Source organism: Cucumis melo, chromosome 3 (genome assembly GCF_025177605.1).
Source record: "Cucumis melo cultivar AY chromosome 3, USDA_Cmelo_AY_1.0, whole genome shotgun sequence".
NCBI classification, from domain to species: Eukaryota; Viridiplantae; Streptophyta; class Magnoliopsida; order Cucurbitales; family Cucurbitaceae; genus Cucumis; species Cucumis melo.
In genome coordinates, this window is record NC_066859.1 from 29,014,674 (window position 1) to 29,032,707 (window position 18,034).

Consider the following 18,034-nt stretch of genomic DNA (forward strand, 5'->3'; position numbering starts at 1 on the left):
TTTAAATGGTAAAATAGATATCGATAATATTTAAGGAAATTTTTGGTGTATTTTATTATATTTAAAACAATCCTCATGTTTGTTTGATCTTTTCAGAAAAAATTAGGTCTAGAAAAATCATTGACAATTATGCTAAAGAGGTAAATTTCAAAATTTTCATATGGTCTAATAAGTATTACAAATATGTATTCAAGGTATTTGGAAATATATTATTTTTGTATCTTATAAACAAAAGACATGTTTGGAGAGTAAAGAATTAGAGAGTTAATTAGTTTCATATGATCAATTGAGGAAGAAGATAATTTCCATGATCTTATTTGTTAATGGAAAATTCCGTGTCTTAAATAAAACGAATGGTCCACGTGAATAGTCTATATCCCTCACAACCAAAATAATAACAATATAAAGCCTTGATATTACTCGAAAGTTAAAAATAGTGTAAAATTGTTCCAAATACATTAACTTCATAGCTTATTAATTTCTATTTTATAAACTCCAAAAATTAACAATTACCAAAACTAAACGATTCAACTTCTTGCCACAAACACAATCGAGAGTCAATCGTCAACCCTTGTTCTGTTTATGAAAGTTGAGATTTTGTTTACATGGGTTACTTATAGAGAGAAACAAAAGTGTTTTTTCTTGAAAATAAAGTTGATCTTTTTATGTTCGTTTTTGCCTTCTCCAATAAAAAAAAAAAAAAAAAATCGACATAAAAAACATAAACAAAAAGAAAGAGAGAAGAAAAACAGAATCTGTTTAAAGTGCATGTTTTTGCGTACAAAAAATCTTAAAAGCTCCAATATATATATATAATGCTTAGTCTTACGTTACCCTTCAAACAACACACAAACTCTCCCATTTCTCTGCAGTTTTTCAACTTTTCGTTTTTGTTTTTGTTTCTTCAAATTTCCTCTGTTCCCTTCCCATACAACACCGCCATCCGATCACCGCGCCGCCCTAAAATTCTTCATTTACAATTCAACAATGATCACCACTAAGCTTCTCTTGGCCTTTTCCTTCTGCCGTTTGATAGCCACCGTCGGACTCAACATGGGTCTCGCGACGGAGCTTCCCCGTCTTGGTATCGATGGCCTTCTCACCGTCGACCCTTTCGATATTGAAACTGCTTCTATCGATTTCGGTCTCATGACCCGCGACCCGCCTCTAGCCGTTTTGCACCCTGCCTCTGCCGATGACGTCGCTAAATTGATCCGGACGGCGGCGGTTGCGGCGGCGGAGGAGGAGTATGGTGGGTTTACGGTGTCGGCGAGAGGGCATGGGCATTCGATAAACGGGCAGGCGCAGACGGGGAATGGGGTGGTGATTGAAATGAGTGGCGGCGGAAGACAGCACCGGCGCGTCGGTGGGAGGGGTGTTTCGCCGCCGGTACCAGTGGTGTCGGAGAAAGGGAGATTTGTTGATGTGTGGGGCGGAGAGCTTTGGATTGATGTACTGAAATGGACTTTGGAATATGGGTTGGCGCCGAGATCGTGGACGGATTATTTGTATTTGTCGGTCGGCGGGACGCTGTCGAACGGCGGAATCAGCGGCCAAGCTTTTAACCATGGCCCTCAGATTAGCAATGTCCATGAACTTGACGTCGTCACAGGTCCTCTTTCTTCTTTCTTACCAATATAATGCAAACTAATGCAATTATTCAAAACTATATCTTCAATTAACTATAAGCTTTTTTTCTAAAAAAATGTATTGTGTGTTTTCTGTTCGCATTAACGTTCAAACACTTTTTATAGTCGTTTTTGTTTAATTCGAAAATATAACATCAATAATTTACGCTTATCTTCGTAATGAACAGGTAATGGAGAGATAGTGAAATGTTCAAATGAAGACAACGCAGAGTTATTCCATGGAGTTCTTGGGGGATTAGGACAATTTGGAATCATCACACGAGCAAGAATTATTCTGGAACCAGCCCCTCAAAGGGTATACAATAATTATTAAGATTAGAAAAATAATCAATACCTTTTCTTGTCCTTTAATTCCATGCAAACTAAAATAAAGTAAACTGAAAATTTATATCTCAGGTTCGATGGATTAGAGTACTGTACTCAAATTTCGAAGCATTTACAAAGGATCAAGAATGGCTAATCTCATTGCATTCGAAAACAAATAGCAAAGAAAAATTCGATTACGTGGAAGGATTTGTGATCGTTGATGAAGGTTTAATCAACAACTGGAGATCTTCCTTTTTCTCACCGGCGAATCCTGTCAAAATTTCTTCCTTTAGTAAAAACAAATCTGATGGAGCTGTTTTGTACTGCTTGGAGATCACCAAAAATTACCATGAATCCTCATCGCACACCCTTGATCAGGTAATTATTAATATCATATATATATACTTCAACTTAATTACACTATATATCATTCTTATATCATCCATTTGGTTTATCATTATTATCATTATTCAATCATTGCCATTTTAATTATATCCTCTATTCTTTTACCCTAAACACACATATAATACAAAACCTACCAAGAATGTTTCACAAAAAAATTCAAAACTTATTTGTTTTATTACTTTTTTTGGAACAATAAAGATAGTTTGAAGTGGATGTTTTTAAATTTTGTGTTGGATGGGGAGTGAAGAATGAAAAAAAAAATGTTACTAACAATATAGGTGTTCAGTTTTATGAATGGTTTTAAACAAAAAATATATATACAATAATGTGATACTTAAGATTAAATAAGTAATTTTATTACTACTAAATCTCATAATTTTTCTAAAGAAAATTAGTTTAGAAATAGGTTTCTTATCCTAATAAACAACCGAATTCATATGAAATAATTTATTGCGATGGATGTTCGAAACCATATAGTTATTAAGAAGGTAGTAAGGTTGTGTCATAGATTAATACTCATCGACATAAAAAGAATATAAGAATGACACACACAGTAGTGAATTTAAGAACATTCCAGGGAAAAACTAAAAGAAATAATTTAGAAGGGGATTTTGCAAGCTGTATTTGGCTTTAGTGTTGAAATTGAATATTAGGGTTTGTGTGGTTTTTTGTTCTCTATTTAAAGATGGATTTTAGTGTGGAAAGAGGGAGATATACATATAAAAATCCCAAATGATTCAGAGTTTTAAGGGGAAGTGGGCCAACTTTGTTCTTTGTTGCATTATTCTTTTTGAGTTTTGTGTCTCTCTCTGCTGCATGGCTGGATTCTTCTTGTTTTCTTTATATATATATATATGTACCCACCCAATGTATTATTATTCATTTTCATTTTCAAAGTAAAATTAAAAAATTTAAGTGCAATTCATAGTACACTAATCTCTTTAGGTTCGTTGTAGGGAAAATATCGGAGATGGAAAGTATCTGTTTTTAATAAACAAAAGTTTTATCCGGTGATGTTCAGTGAGATTGGACACTTGAGTTAACTCCAAGAATATAAATTTTAGCATGAATTCAAGTATTTTTATTGTATATATTTTGAAATTTGCTAAAAATAGGGATTTGGAATCTTCTACTGCCATCTTTGTCTTTCCTTGTGTTTGTTCTTCTTCTTTGCCCTCTCAATCCTTCTTGGGTCAAACTCCATGGATATCATCCATCACAAAAAGGTCAAGTGGTCAATAACTTTTATTTTATTTGATTGTAAATGACTCGATCATTATTATTATAAACACAATAGGATAAGGGTAGTTTGAATATAATTAAAATGGTATGATAATTTATAAGAATAATACATAGAAGATCTTGTGTGAATCAATTATTGTTTTTAAAATCCTAAGACATAGAAAAGAACACAACTTTAAGGAATTTCTTTTCTTTTCTTTTTCTTTATGTTTTAACATTAAATAATAAACTACCAAATTATTCTCCCTCTCTCTTAATTTTAAGATTGATTGGAATCAAAACTTATCCTCTCTGACAAAAAGTAGCACCTGTTTTGCAACAAAAGCTGTTCACCCATTTTTATTTCTTATGTATTTTCATTTTTTTTTCTCTCAAAATTCAAACTTCAAAGCAATATATTATTTTGCAATTGACTTGAAACGACAACGTTTAATCAGGAAGTGGAGGCGTTGATGAAGCAATTGAATTACATACCCGAGTCGGTTTTCACAACGGACCTAGGTTACGTGGACTTTCTGGACCGGGTTCACAAAGCCGAGTTAAAGCTACGGTCCAAGGGCTTATGGGATGTCCCACATCCATGGCTAAACCTCTTCGTCCCAAAGTCAAGAATCGCCGATTTTGACCGAGGAGTTTTCAAGGGCATTTTGGGAAATAACACCAGCGGCCCCATCCTCATCTACCCCATGAACAAACACAAGTGAGTTTTCTTTTCTTTTCTATTCTTTTGTTTTTTTGATACAATAAAATAGCTAGCAATCACTTTCTGCATGCAACATGCAAAATTATTATTATTATTATTATTATTATTATTATTATTATTATTATTATTATATGTAGGGGAGGAGGGAGCTTTTTATAATATAATTCACCTCTCAAAATGTCCATAACATAGTTGCCAAATTTTGATAGCTTTCAAATAGTCCCTACAAGTTTTTCTTTTTTTCTTCTTTGGTATAGGTATACAAAGTGGGCCATTGAGAAGATATTATGCTTCATGTTTGGATATTGACCTGAAAGAGAAATTATATAGTAAACACCATCGTAATGTGGCTAACAACTCTTCACTGTTGGACTAGGAGAGAACTACCTTGAATTTAAGTCCATGTAATTCATTAGATATAACAAGTCACTCATATAATTAAAATCATGAAATGGGTACCAGAATTACCAAAAAGAAATGGGTGAATTAGTTTTTTTTTTTTTTAAAATCCACATAAGACATGAGATGGAGGAGCCTAGCCAGCTCGGATTGATATATACTTTAATCGGACGGTGGTGATTGTCCAAGGGAGAAGATTCTGGTGTCAGAAGATCTTCTCCATTGGTCCCTACCAATGGGGAAGTTGACGTATTCAGTTTGCAATATTGTAATGAACAATTTGGCTGTTACTACACATCTAACAACTTGGGGTCCCATTCATTCCAATTTTTATGACAGTTGTTTCCCTTTTTCCTCTGTAGATGGGACCCGAGGACCTCCGCCGTGACTCCGGAGGATGATGTGTTCTACCTGGTAGCATTGCTACGGTCGGCATTGGACAATGGGGAGCCAACGCAGTCATTGGAGTATCTGAGCCATCAGAATCATCAGATCTTGGAATTCTGTTATGAAAGTGGGATTGAAGTGAAACAGTACCTGCCTCATTATACAACGGAGGAGGAATGGGCAGACCATTTCGGGGATAAGTGGCCGGAGTTTCAAGCGAGGAAGATGAAGTTTGATCCCCACCATATTCTAGCCACTGGACAGAAGATATTCCCAGCCTTCAAGCCGGGAAACACAGCGGTATCCCGCTGATTGACAAGACCTGATTGACATAAGAGAAAACAACAAGAATTGCAGCAGTATGCACATATACTGTAATGAATTAGGAAAGAAATATTTTGTTGTATATAATGAAGTAGAAAAGAGCAGAGAATCAAAATGTTCTTGAAAAGAGGGCTCTTTTTTTTTTTTCCTTCCCTTTTTTCCCCCTTTTTTTACAGTGCAACACAGCTCAGAATTGTTTTGCCGAGGACCAGAAAAGGACGGTGGATTTTCAGCAACATGGAGATGGGGTCCTCCATGATCAAATGATTCAAAATGCTGCACAAATAATGTACCTGCTGAGGCTGATTTTCGACCGTCCAAATGCTTTGCCTCTGGCTTTTGATCATCATCCGTTTGATGATGGGTTCAGTTCTAACTTCGAAGTCTACCTTTCATAATCTACAAATTTTCATTGTTTAATCCATTTATTACACTTTTATTGATGCAAGTTAAAAGTAATGCATTGCCTCACCTGCTTATGTAATCAAACATGCCTCTTATTTCAATTTCTCTTCAATCAATAACTTGTGCAAGGATCATCTTTCAATTCAACTAGAAAGCAAAGCCAGATATGGAGATTTAAATCTCTCCAACATACATATTTGATGATGTAAAATCTACATATTTACATTTTTGTTTTTTACTACTTATCCTGAATAATCAGTCAGGAAAACTCCTAAAAATCGAACTTAAAATGCAAACTACCAGCCATTCAATGTGGAGTACAAGGATGGTTATCTGTAGCAAAATGGTAAATTCAAGATCTCAAACGAGATTCTAGAAAATCACGTATGGAACCTCAGATTTTAGTTTGGTTATTTTGTCCACGTCCATCACATGTTGACACTCCAACACTTTGACATTTATTGAACATGTATGACATTTGTTAGTAGAATGGATGTATGTTAAACACTAGTTATACAGAGTGAACATATGTATTGAACACTTGATAAAGAAACAAAAATGGTAACAGGGGACAAAAATAATAAATTTTAAGAGCAAAATATATCAAACTTATTTTCATAAAGCTTGTTCCTTATTATATAAAAAATAGATAAATGTTTTGAAAAATATATATTTTGTTAAATGTGTCCTTACAGTGTCCATCCCTAATTTTTTTCCAAAAAAGTTGACGTGTCACAGGTATCTATGCTTCTTATACATCTCCCATCCTAGCACAAATCATACATCATTTTCCCACTGACCCCAATAATATCTAATGAAAAGATTTAGACAAAAGCAACAGCTGTTAAAAAGTATATGGAAAGGCAACTTGTTCTTCATAAGATAACCAGAAAAGTTGATACAATGTAGTCATTTTGCAAAAAAAGAGATGAGTATAAGCAATTAACAACTTACACCTCTGGCAAGTATGTTACAGACGGTCATTTATTTACAAGAATTGTTCTCCACTCCAAGTTGATTCCCGAATCTTCGCAATGCAATTGAATAGACAGTTTTCCTACTGGCTGATGTTTTGCTAGCAACCAATTTGACAGCCTTCATGAAAATAAGGTTTTGTCAGATTTCAAGGACTATTTTTATGGTTGAAGGCTTGTTATCATCTCTAAAATTCTAAAGATTTATTCTATTTTCTTTCCTGAACTTTCAAATTTTCTATTTAATCTTTGAATTTTAGCAAAATAATCATTTTGTTCACTACTACCTAATATCTGCCCCTCAATACCGACCCTCAACCAATTTATATACCTTCAATAATCCCCACCACTATGACATGATACAAAACACATCTAGATCGACTTTGAAGTTAATGTCATCCATGTATTGATTGTCAAATATCAGTCATCATGGCTAAGTAGTTATTATTCAAATGTTTGGAGACTAAACTAGAAGAAACCCATGAAACTTCAAACCAAGACACTCCTCTTTGTCCAGTAATGAGAGAATGATACTAAGCCTATGAAAATGCGTTACTATTCATAAAATTGTCTTTATCCTATAGTCCAATTCAAGTCATTACCATTGAAAGCCTATGCCCAGTGGAGATTAATTCTTCCAACTCCTTTTCCAACTGTGACTCTGATGGAGTTTCAACTTCAGGACTTAGCTTTCCCTCAATCAGCAGTGTAATTTCACCCTTGGTTGGGTTCAACGAGAAGAATTCTTTAGCTTCAGCCAGGGTACCCCGCCAAAACTGTTGCAATCATCACACTTATTACTGAATGACACGTCAAGTCAACATTGTGAAACCTATTATTGGAAACCCTTGAAATTGCATTGCCACAAATTACAGTATTCAAGCATGAATTATAACAGCAATGTACCCCCACATATAAAAAATAATTGAGATCAGATCAGGTAGTTAATTCTTTTTTTTAATATATCTGTGAGCATTGGTGCCAGCTTACGTGCACCTCGACTAATCTTAGGGGACAACCCGTCTGATTCTACAACATTTGGGTGTCAAGGTAACTTGTAGGAAATTAATTCCGAGGTAGGTGTGCACCATGGATTGAACCCTTAACCTTTTAATTAGTTATTGAGACTGTCTCATTTTTCACCACTAGGTCAACCATGATGGTTGGATCGGGTAGTTAAATGATCAATAGAAAGTAGATCAGATACAACATTGATAGCATATATATTTCTGAAAGATAGCATGACCCCAATTCCCACCCAGGAATCAAATTGGGTACATGCCAAAGCGTTAGGTAGATCTTGTGTTTTGCTAATGATGTGAGATGAAAGTAAAATTCGGGTTATGGAATTTTTCAAGGTGGATATTCTTTGTCAATCAAAGTCTCATGGAAAAAGTTTGAGCTGTCGAAGTTTAAATTTGGTAACGGTCAAAGCTCTTTGTTTTGGAAGGATCCTTGGGTTTATTGGGATTAAATTGAAAGACAGTTTCCACAGCATTTTTTCCATTGTCACTAATCCACTTATTCCGGTCTTTTTATTATTGGGATGAGTTAACAGTTTCATGGGGCTTTTATTTGGCAAACCTTTCAAAGGTGGTGCTTATAAAGGGTCAAAAGCTATCTTTATTACTTGATTTGGCTCAATTTTTTGAGGACACTTGGATTTAGTCTCTAGATTCCTGTTAGACCTCCTCCTATTAAGTTTGTATATAAAAGAAGAAATAAATCACACTCTTTGCACGTGTGAAATATATGGTAGTAAGTCGGTTAGGAGTTGCTATAAATAAGGGTAGTTAGGTGGGAAGGGGTATTATGAAATTCATGTAATAGATTGGCTGTTGAATCTGGAGAGAAGATCAACAGAAGGTATCGATTGAATTCTATAGTTTGTTCATATAATAATAAAGAGAGATTTAATACCAAAGGTGGAGTTCCATCATTTTTGGTATCAGAGCAACGATCACTGGGCAAAGAATGGTACAAACAAGGATTGAAGAAAGGCTAGAGCAGATCAATCGGGAGATTTCTGCGATGAAGAAGGAGATAAGTAAAATGCCGGCGGTTGAATCGAGCTTAAGCAAGATATCGAGGAATTTGGACCTGATGCGAACACAATCGGAGAAGCAGCAACAAATGCTTCTGCTAATGATGGAGTCGTTTGCGAAGGAGAGATCAATCGTTAGCGAAAAGACTACAGACCCCATTACGCACGAGTCTGCGTTTGCAAAAGGAAAAGAGAAGAAGACGTCGACGAATAAACCGCCCGATACGATCCGAAACGCTGAAGAAGGCCGAGTTGAGAGAAAAGCCGATAACGATGAGCTTTCAACGGATCGAAGCAAGTTTAAAAAGGTAGACATGCCGGTATTTACCAGAGAAGACACGACTCATGGCTATTTCGAGCAGAAAGATATTTCCAAATCCATCAAGTCCTCAAGAAGAAGTTCCCTCAGCAGTATCCCGTTGCTTTTGTAGGTTATGTACGATATCAAAGAGGGAGGCTCTTGTGTGCATCAAATGCTTTGAAACAGTAGGCTTGAGGGTCTTTAAGATTGTCAAATGTTTCTCTTAGTGCGCCCTCTCCAAAAGGTTAAATGGATTTTCTTTCAAGATAATAATTGTAGTTGAGAGAGCTCTATACTTCATTTATACGGAGTTCTTCCTATATTTTTGTTTACTTCATGATCCATTGTCATTACTTTTTCTTCTTTTCTTCTTTTTTTTTTACTCTTGTTGCAGTCCCTTTCATTCTCATTCTCTTAATGCAAGTATGTTATCCTTTCCCAAAAATAATAATAATAACAACAAAATCAAATGTTGTAGGTATACCCAGTTTCCTTGACGTCCAAATGTTGTAGGGTCAGGTGGGTTGTTCCGTAAGATTAGTCGAGGTGCGCGTACGCTAGTCCGACACTCATGGATATCAAAAAAAAAAAAAAAAAAAAAATCGAAGCCTCCACAAGAGAATGAGTGACAATTATATTTCACAAGAATGATAGAAAATGAAAATTCGAAGTATTTCTTTTTTTTGCTTTCAGGAAGACTAAAATGTTTCCGAGTAATAGTTGCAACCAATCACATTTGTGTTGAACAACTTGATCCATAATATCTAGTTAGTAGTTACTGTATCTATCTGTTTAGCAGTCATTTCAGTCCTACTATTTACTGAAGGAGCATGGATATGGATATACAAAATGACACCTTATTTTCTAAAACAAATGCGACAAGGACATGTTTAATAAAATATGCATTTTTACAAATACATATAATTTTTATACCAAACAAAATTATAGCAATAAGTTTATGGGTAGATATGCTTAAAAAATGAGTTTCATGTTTGAGCTCCAATTATAGTTGGTGTTTCCAACTATTATAACCTACAATATTACTATTTCAAATCCCTCTTTGTTATAGACTATTTTCTACTTATCCTCTCTGGCTCTATTTCCCTCTTTCTTACAATGTTTACCAGTTTTTGCTCATACTAAAATATTTTGTACTCCAAACACGGACTAATCTACAAACTATTATAACCCACAATCTACACAATCTATAATAATCAACTAAGCGCTCCAAATGCTCCCTTAGGGTCTAATACACATCTATTAATGTGCTGAAAAAGTGTCTGATATGTATTCGACAAGTGTTGGAGTGTCCAACTTAAAATGGACAAATTGCTGAAATCCTACATACTTCGACAGAGCACAGAAGAAATCATAGAATGACATCATACAAGGTAATTAGCAGAATAGCAGTGTACGGACAAAATTTTGGTCGAATACAAGAATGTGCTCGCTACTCTCCAGTAAGCATAAGTATTGGGAGCCCTACCAACTAAAGATAGCAAAAAACAGAGTAAGGAAGAAAGTTACCTCCTCGTGTATCTTGGTCATTTCACGAGCTATAACACATCGCCTGCAAAACAGTATTGGAAACGAAAATATTCACCAAGTTGACAAGCTGGCTAACTAAAGATGAGTCTGTACTCCACTAAAGCAATTTGGATCACAATAAGAGTTTAAATTATTGGCATGTTTGGGAGAAATTTTGAAATTGTTACAATCACTTCTGAACTTTCTTTCATCAATTTAATGTTTGATTTTACATTTTTAAACATGATTTCACATATGATATGTAGTATAATCATTCATGTTTGGTATGTACTATAATCATAGGTTTATCAATATTGACAGCATATTTTGAATTGATTTTGAACCTGATAAAGTGACTTTTAACAATTTTAGAATCATTTCCAAATAGCCACACATGTAACAAGAAGCACATCAACAATAAAATACAACCAATATCCACAGTCATCGAAAGAAACACACGCCAGCTTCTAAGTTATACAATGTACTACAAATGACAAATCCTTGTAAAGCATACCAGGATAATGCATAATGCAAGCTTAACTGCAGAATTAGTGAGTTTATTTATCATCTCCAAAACACTAGAACAAGCCAAATACATCACACTCTTTTCCTAACACAAGTTGAACGTAAATGAAATAAATTGGTCTGATTAAGATGATCATGGTGAATGAAGCATCTTCATACAATCAATTCCCTCAAAGGTTCCAAATCAGATGTCATTGGTTAATGAATTTATTGGTCTCAAAACCAACACAGAATTCTCAAGAAGAGAATGATCAATATTATTGAAGCTCAATGTAAAATGCTTACAATATAAGAAATACAAGAATGTAATTCATTCACAAACAACTCTCCCACTGTAATTCTATCTCTCAAGAACTCACAGTAGGGGAAACTACTACAATGAAAAATATTTTCTCCCCCACTTTCTCTCTCTTCTATCTATTTAGACTCTTCTAAGTGGTCCCCCCTTATAACAGACTAACAACTTTCTTAACACTTTTTATTTACATCCTTCTTCCTTATATGATATTGATGAATAATTGGTGGTCTAACAGAATTATATAGAATGAAGCAGATAGTGGAAGTGGAACTATATTGATAAATTACTGTGAAAGAAATATTAGCACAGTAGATTGGAGCTGGACATCTACGAAGTACCTTGATTCACCAAATAATTGTGAAGTTTCCTCGAGAAACTGCTTGAGTTTGTGTGGAGGAACATAGAATATTTGAGTTGCCTCCTCATTTGCTGAAACCATCAGCCTCTCTCTTCTGGTTGCAGCATGCTTAGGAAGAAATCCAACTGCACATTATGCACATTCACAAATTGTAGCGAGCCCAAAAGTAGCCATAGGGCAAAAAAAAAAAAAAAAAAAAAAAAATCAAATAAAGATACCCTCGCAGTCAAAACACAACTACAAGTATCAGTACAAAATTTACCAAAAGTAAATTCATCAGTTGACAAGCCAGAGGCAGAAATTGCAGCAACAACAGCAGAGGGCCCGGGAACAGGAACAACCGGTATATTTTCATTGACACATAACCTAACCTGTATTCACGAGGTACAGTGACATTAATACCACCATTTATACTTCCCAACTTTATCAATAAAGGTAGATCATAAAAATGATAGATGCTTAAGAGAACCATAATGAAATAATTAAATTTAAAATTGTAGAGCATGCTCACCAACTCAGTACCAGGGTCACTAATGCCTGGTGTCCCTGCATCACTAATTAGGGCAACAATTTCACCCTGTTTTAATCTCTTCAACACTGTTTGCTCTCTTTGAGACTCGTTGAATTTGTGAAAACTCAACTGAAAGTGAAACCTAAAAGTCTTCATCGTAACAAATGAAGAAGGAAAAGAAAACTAAAATGCCAGCAAATAAATGCCTCAACAAACTCACAAGAGGGGTTTTAATGCTGAAATGCTGAAGCAACTTTCCTGAGTGTCTTGTATCCTCTGAAAGAATGACGTGTGCTGATTTTAAGACACGTAGAGCACTGTATAATAGAATTTTATGGTGATAAATAGGCAGATCATTCAAAATAAGTGAACAACATCATCAAATACGCATCAATAGAAAGGAGAAAATCCTGAAACTTAAGAACTTAACATCTCGCTCCATGAATGACTCTTCTTATTTCTTATTTCCAAATTATGAGTTTACATATGTACACGTTGAAAAGAAAAGAACAAATTGCCAGTGCTGAGTGTCAAGCTTTCGGTGTATATTTACGCTGAAAAGAAAATATAATAACAACCGTGCTCTTTATGAACTATCATACCGTAGGGTGATATCTTCAAGATTGCCAATTGGCGTGCCAACCAGATATAACCCAGGTTTCAAGGGTCCCTGCAATCACGAAGATCGAAAAACAAGAATGCCCATCAAAGTTAAAAAAACAAAGCATCCTAAACCATGAAAATGGATGGAATTCAGTACCTAGTTTCATTTTAGACTAACAAATTTGTTACAACTAAAATTATGATCCAGTAGAAAACAAGACAATTATAAATCCTCTCCAAAACATAACTGTTCAAAAATATATAAAAGGATCATATACACTATCCTCTTTAAGCGTTAGGGGTTCAGTCTTCTGCTCTATCTAACCATGTATGTCCTTTTCTCAGCTAATCGCTTATTGGGTTTGTGCTGATTTTGAAGCTCATAAAGGAAATAGTTAAGAAATAATGCACATAAAATAGCTTAAGCTCTAGGTTCTATCCGATCCAACAACACTCTTACAGAAACAGTTGTAAGAATGAAATTAATCGGTGATCTTACGCGCTTCGAGAATTCTTCCGCATGAATTGGTTCTACAGCTTCAGTGGCTAATTGGGAAGCAGAACAAAGAGAAACTAAAATAGTTTTGGGGCAAAAAGCGAGCAAGGAATGGAATACAAGCGCCGTCCTGGAGTTGATAGAGTGACTGTGAGGAGGTCGACGACGCCATGGAAGAGCTTGCGGGAGATAAACTGCCACTGAAGGCATTCGACGCGCCAACATTAGCTTCCCACTGCCGCCTTAATGCTGGAGCAGCCCAAATTGAAAATGTAAATGGAAGAAACGGTAAAGGATTTCAATGAAGGTTAGGGATATTTAAAATAAAACTATATTCATATTATAATTATATTATTTTAATATTTAATTTTACATTTATAAATAAAATTAAAGTCTTAAAAATATATTGGTTAATATATTTTTAAGACTTTAATTTAAAAGAAAAGTTATTTTTAGTTTTCTTGACTAATCAAAATAATTTTTGAAATACTTTAAAATGGTATTTTAAAAAAATTTACTTTTTGAAAAAAATAAATTTTCCTATATTAATTTGTCTCTAAATTTTATGTTCAAAGGCATTTCCAAGGTTCAATTATCATAGTGTAAGGGTTAGTAAAAACTATTGTTATTATTAAGGGGAAAGGAAGAAATATGAGTTGGAATTTACTAATTTAGGGCTTCTTGCTCCTCAAGCTTACTCACAAATATCCGATTCCCACTCCGAGCTCGAACCACGACTGCGACATCAAAAATGGCCGATGGAGAAGAAGCTGCACGCCGTCATACGGCGGTCAATGACTACCGCAAGAAACTCCTTCAGCATAAGGAACTCGACGCTAGAGTTCGATCTCGTATGTCCTTCCCCTAACCAGTTTTATAATCTACTCCCATTTCTTACTTTGTGAATTCCGTTGTTATTGCTGATTCGAGTAATTACAGCTTCTGAATCTTCTGCAAATGGACGTTTCTTGGTATATGAGATTACTGCATCTCAGTTTTTGGCTGTTAACTCATCCCCCCAATTATACATTTTAGCCTTTGAAAGCCCTAGTATTTCCAAGACGCCTTGTGTAGAGTTTCGTGTAGTTGGTTGTGTAGGGAGGAGAAGTGCAATAAGATATAGGGCTTAAAGGAGGGAGATTTGGATATGATCTGTTAGGAAAATATGATCATTGTAGGAATTAGAAAACTTTGGGAAATGGGGTTGTGTTTCTGACTGCTAGTTCGTCATTTCTATTTGCTACATTTCTGTAGTTCTTTTAATGTGACTTGATTAGTTGGTATTTCGTTAAGTATTAACGGAAGCTGAGATTCTTGTTTATTTTACAGAAGCCTTTAAGATTGTGTTTAATTTATGTTTCCAGTGAGGGAGAATTTACGAGGTGCAAAGAAAGAATTTAACAAGACGGAAGATGATTTGAAGTCCCTACAAAGTGTTGGCCAGATTATTGGAGAAGTTCTCAGGCCGCTTGACAATGAACGCTGTACTTCTTCTTACTCCCTGAATTTATTTTGAGATTAAATTATCTCAAATTGATTGGTGATGTTGGATTATCGTTGCCTTTTTGATTTCAGTAATTGTTAAAGCAAGCAGTGGACCGAGATATGTGGTTGGATGCCGTAATAAGGTGGATAAGGATAAGTTGACATCTGGTACTAGAGTGGTACTTGATATGACAACACTCACCATTATGAGGGCTCTTCCTCGTGAAGTAAGTTAGATTTTTGTTTATACTCAAATGATTATAAGGAAATAAAAAATAGGTACAATCATATAGTGCATGGTTGTCCTGAATGTTTCTATCTAATTTGGTCTGATAGGTAGATCCAGTTGTGTATAATATGTTGCATGAAGATCCTGGTAACGTTAGCTATTCTGCTGTGGGTGGTTTGTCTGATCAAATTAGAGAATTGAGAGAGTCTATCGAGCTACCTCTTATGAATCCTGAGCTTTTCCTTAGGGTTGGTATCAAACCTCCCAAGGTACTATCTCTCTATCTTTTTGATGGGATTACCGAATTGTAGTTTATTACTTACACTCTACAAGATCCATTCTCCCTCTTTTACTCACATTATTCGTTTACTTTTCATTTAAAGGGTGTGCTTCTATATGGTCCTCCTGGTACCGGCAAGACATTGTTGGCAAGAGCGATTGCGAGTAACATAGATGCCAACTTCTTAAAGGTTAAATTTTCAACATGTACTGAAATGACTAATATATTTCTCTCTTTTCCAACTAAGATGTAACTACTAGCTTCTCTCTTCTCTTTGTTGAAATATAGGTTGTATCAAGTGCCATAATTGATAAGTACATTGGAGAAAGCGCAAGGTTAATACGTGAGATGTTTGGATATGCACGTGATCACCAGGTAAGTCCTTGTGTGGTATGAACTTCTCTATGTATCTATTAGGAAAGGTGTTTCATAACTCATTCTCCAATACTTTCCATGCTAGCCCTGCATAATTTTTATGGATGAGATTGATGCCATTGGTGGGCGGAGATTCAGTGAGGGAACAAGTGCAGATCGTGAAATTCAGCGTACATTGATGGAGTTACTTAATCAACTTGATGGTTTTGATCAGCTTGGCAAGGTATCTCTGGATTTGTTCTCTTTGTTTTGTGAAGAAAAGTAATCTTCTCATGTATATCTAGATTTCAACATTTGTCTTAAAATCAAAGGCACATTTGGATATTCAGATATCCAAGGATCCTTTGAACCTGATCCAGATGCCCAACGAGATGATGGGTGTTTTGAATATTTCATCTTGATGGAAATCTTACAATAAGATCTTGGGCCGTCTTCTTCCAACATGTTTTGACGGCGTCTTTATATATTCCAATATGCAAGGATGTTTATGATCGGTATCCAAGTGCCCATCAAAATGATGGGTGTTTACCCTTCTGATTGATATACAGTAAGAAAAGAAGGAAATAAAACGACTGAAACTGATATACAATAAGAATTTTACTCTTTTCTCGTATGCTGAATTCCAAAAGGTGTATACCCCAAATTTGGTGGAGATCAAAGGCCTGTCCTCCTTACAATAGCTAGCTAGGGATATACCGAAGTAAAAATGGAAGTCACTGGCCAAATCCCAGGAATGTGTTCGTTCTATTTTTAGTTTTGTTTGCCTGTGTGTTGATATGATTTGAAAGGTTGTGGAGACTGGAGAACAGTCCTTGCAGTAGTAACAACTAACAAGTAAGGATAGACAGAAATTTTTAAAATGGAAGTCAGTGGCCAAATACCAAGAATGTTTTCGTTCTTTTTCTAATTTTAGTTGTATTTATCTATGCGATGATATGATGTCATATAACCAGTAAAAACAGAAAGTGTAAAGTCTTTAGATCTTATTGTTGATGCTGACCATGCCAAGACTTAACTGTTTGTCTTAGAACTTACTTGGATAACTTTTAAACATTTTTGTTTTCTGAGTCAAAGATTATTAACTTAAAACTGGAACCGTAGGTCAAAATGATAATGGCCACAAACAGGCCCGATGTTCTTGACCCTGCACTTCTTCGACCAGGGCGATTGGACCGCAAAATAGAGATTCCCCTGCCAAATGAGCAGTCCAGAATGGAGATCCTTAAGATTCACGCGGCTGGAATTGCCAAGCATGGTGAAATTGATTATGAAGCTGTTGTGAAGCTTGCAGAGGTAATCCTGCTAGTTTTTATTTATTAATCTTCTTTCTAGTTGTATCCACAATCTATGATTGCTTGAAACTCTCATTCGTCCAGGGCTTCAATGGTGCTGATTTGCGAAATGTGTGCACTGAAGCTGGAATGTCAGCTATCCGTGCCGAACGTGACTATGTTGTCCATGAAGATTTCATGAAGGTAATCTAATATTAATTTCTCTTTATCATGTTGAGATTAGTTCGCGTACAGGCAGAATGCTCTTTCTTCTCCCATTTTCACTTATTTTCATCTTTCAATGTTCAGGCAGTAAGAAAATTGAACGAAGCAAAGAAACTCGAGTCCAGTGCACACTACAGTGCTGATTTTGGGAAAGACTGAAGTCATGTGTTTTACTCTTAGTGGCCAAACAACTCTTCTAAGCACAAAACTTCCCTTCCCTTCCCGGCAAGACGATGCGGTCTTTCGCTGCAGGCAGGCCTCAAAACTGAGCTTTTTACTGGCATCACTGCTTATCTTTTAGATGTTAGAACAATAGGAATTTGCTTGTATTTGAGATCATAGATGGGAGATAATGAATATTATTCATGAAAATGTGGCTATTCTTCTTGTTGTCTTATTTTCTTTTTCCAAGCCGAGAGATGAATTTTGTCCACTGTGATTATTATTTACCCAAACATGATATCGGCGGCAGAATATACGGTTGATTGGAAAGTTTATGATTGTTTTTCATTTGTAATATTGCTGCTCTCTGAACCTACATGATTTGATCAAAACTTGATACAACATGAATCTTCGTCTTCTTCTTTTTATTTTATTTTTCTTTTGAAATAAGTCCAAACAACTTCTCCAATTCTCTCACAGTTCCCTTCAACAAATTTCTTTGCTTTGCCTTGCCTTCTTCTCCACAATATATTATAGTTAAATGGAGATG

General features: G+C 35.3%; 3 protein-coding genes across 3 annotated transcripts; 2 read left to right on the forward strand and 1 right to left on the reverse strand.

The window, feature by feature from the left end:
• The first annotated feature begins 532 nt into the window (after positions 1–532).
• LOC103488003 (cytokinin dehydrogenase 5) lies at positions 533–5,921 on the forward strand. The gene is made up of 5 exons (XM_008446533.3): positions 533–1,612; positions 1,817–1,944; positions 2,046–2,333; positions 4,040–4,302; positions 5,067–5,921. The coding sequence occupies exons 1-5, from the start codon at positions 988–990 to the stop codon at positions 5,401–5,403; spliced, it is 1,641 nt and encodes a 546-aa protein (XP_008444755.1). The 5' UTR covers positions 533–987; the 3' UTR covers positions 5,404–5,921.
• Positions 5,922–6,678: 757 nt separating this feature from the next.
• Positions 6,679–13,753, reverse strand: LOC103488001 (uncharacterized). Its single transcript, XM_008446532.3, has 9 exons — positions 13,461–13,753; positions 12,961–13,028; positions 12,579–12,675; positions 12,359–12,487; positions 12,110–12,218; positions 11,828–11,972; positions 10,667–10,709; positions 7,397–7,570; positions 6,679–6,915 (listed from the first exon to the last, which is right to left on the reverse strand). The coding sequence occupies exons 1-9, from the start codon at positions 13,680–13,682 to the stop codon at positions 6,805–6,807; spliced, it is 1,098 nt and encodes a 365-aa protein (XP_008444754.1). The 5' UTR covers positions 13,683–13,753; the 3' UTR covers positions 6,679–6,804.
• Positions 13,754–13,991: 238 nt separating this feature from the next.
• On the forward strand, positions 13,992–17,912 carry LOC103488000 (26S proteasome regulatory subunit S10B homolog B-like). Its single transcript, XM_008446531.3, has 10 exons — positions 13,992–14,308; positions 14,822–14,941; positions 15,033–15,169; positions 15,279–15,440; positions 15,555–15,641; positions 15,740–15,826; positions 15,912–16,049; positions 16,928–17,119; positions 17,203–17,301; positions 17,407–17,912. The coding sequence occupies exons 1-10, from the start codon at positions 14,209–14,211 to the stop codon at positions 17,479–17,481; spliced, it is 1,197 nt and encodes a 398-aa protein (XP_008444753.1). The 5' UTR covers positions 13,992–14,208; the 3' UTR covers positions 17,482–17,912.
• Positions 17,913–18,034: the final 122 nt, after the last annotated feature.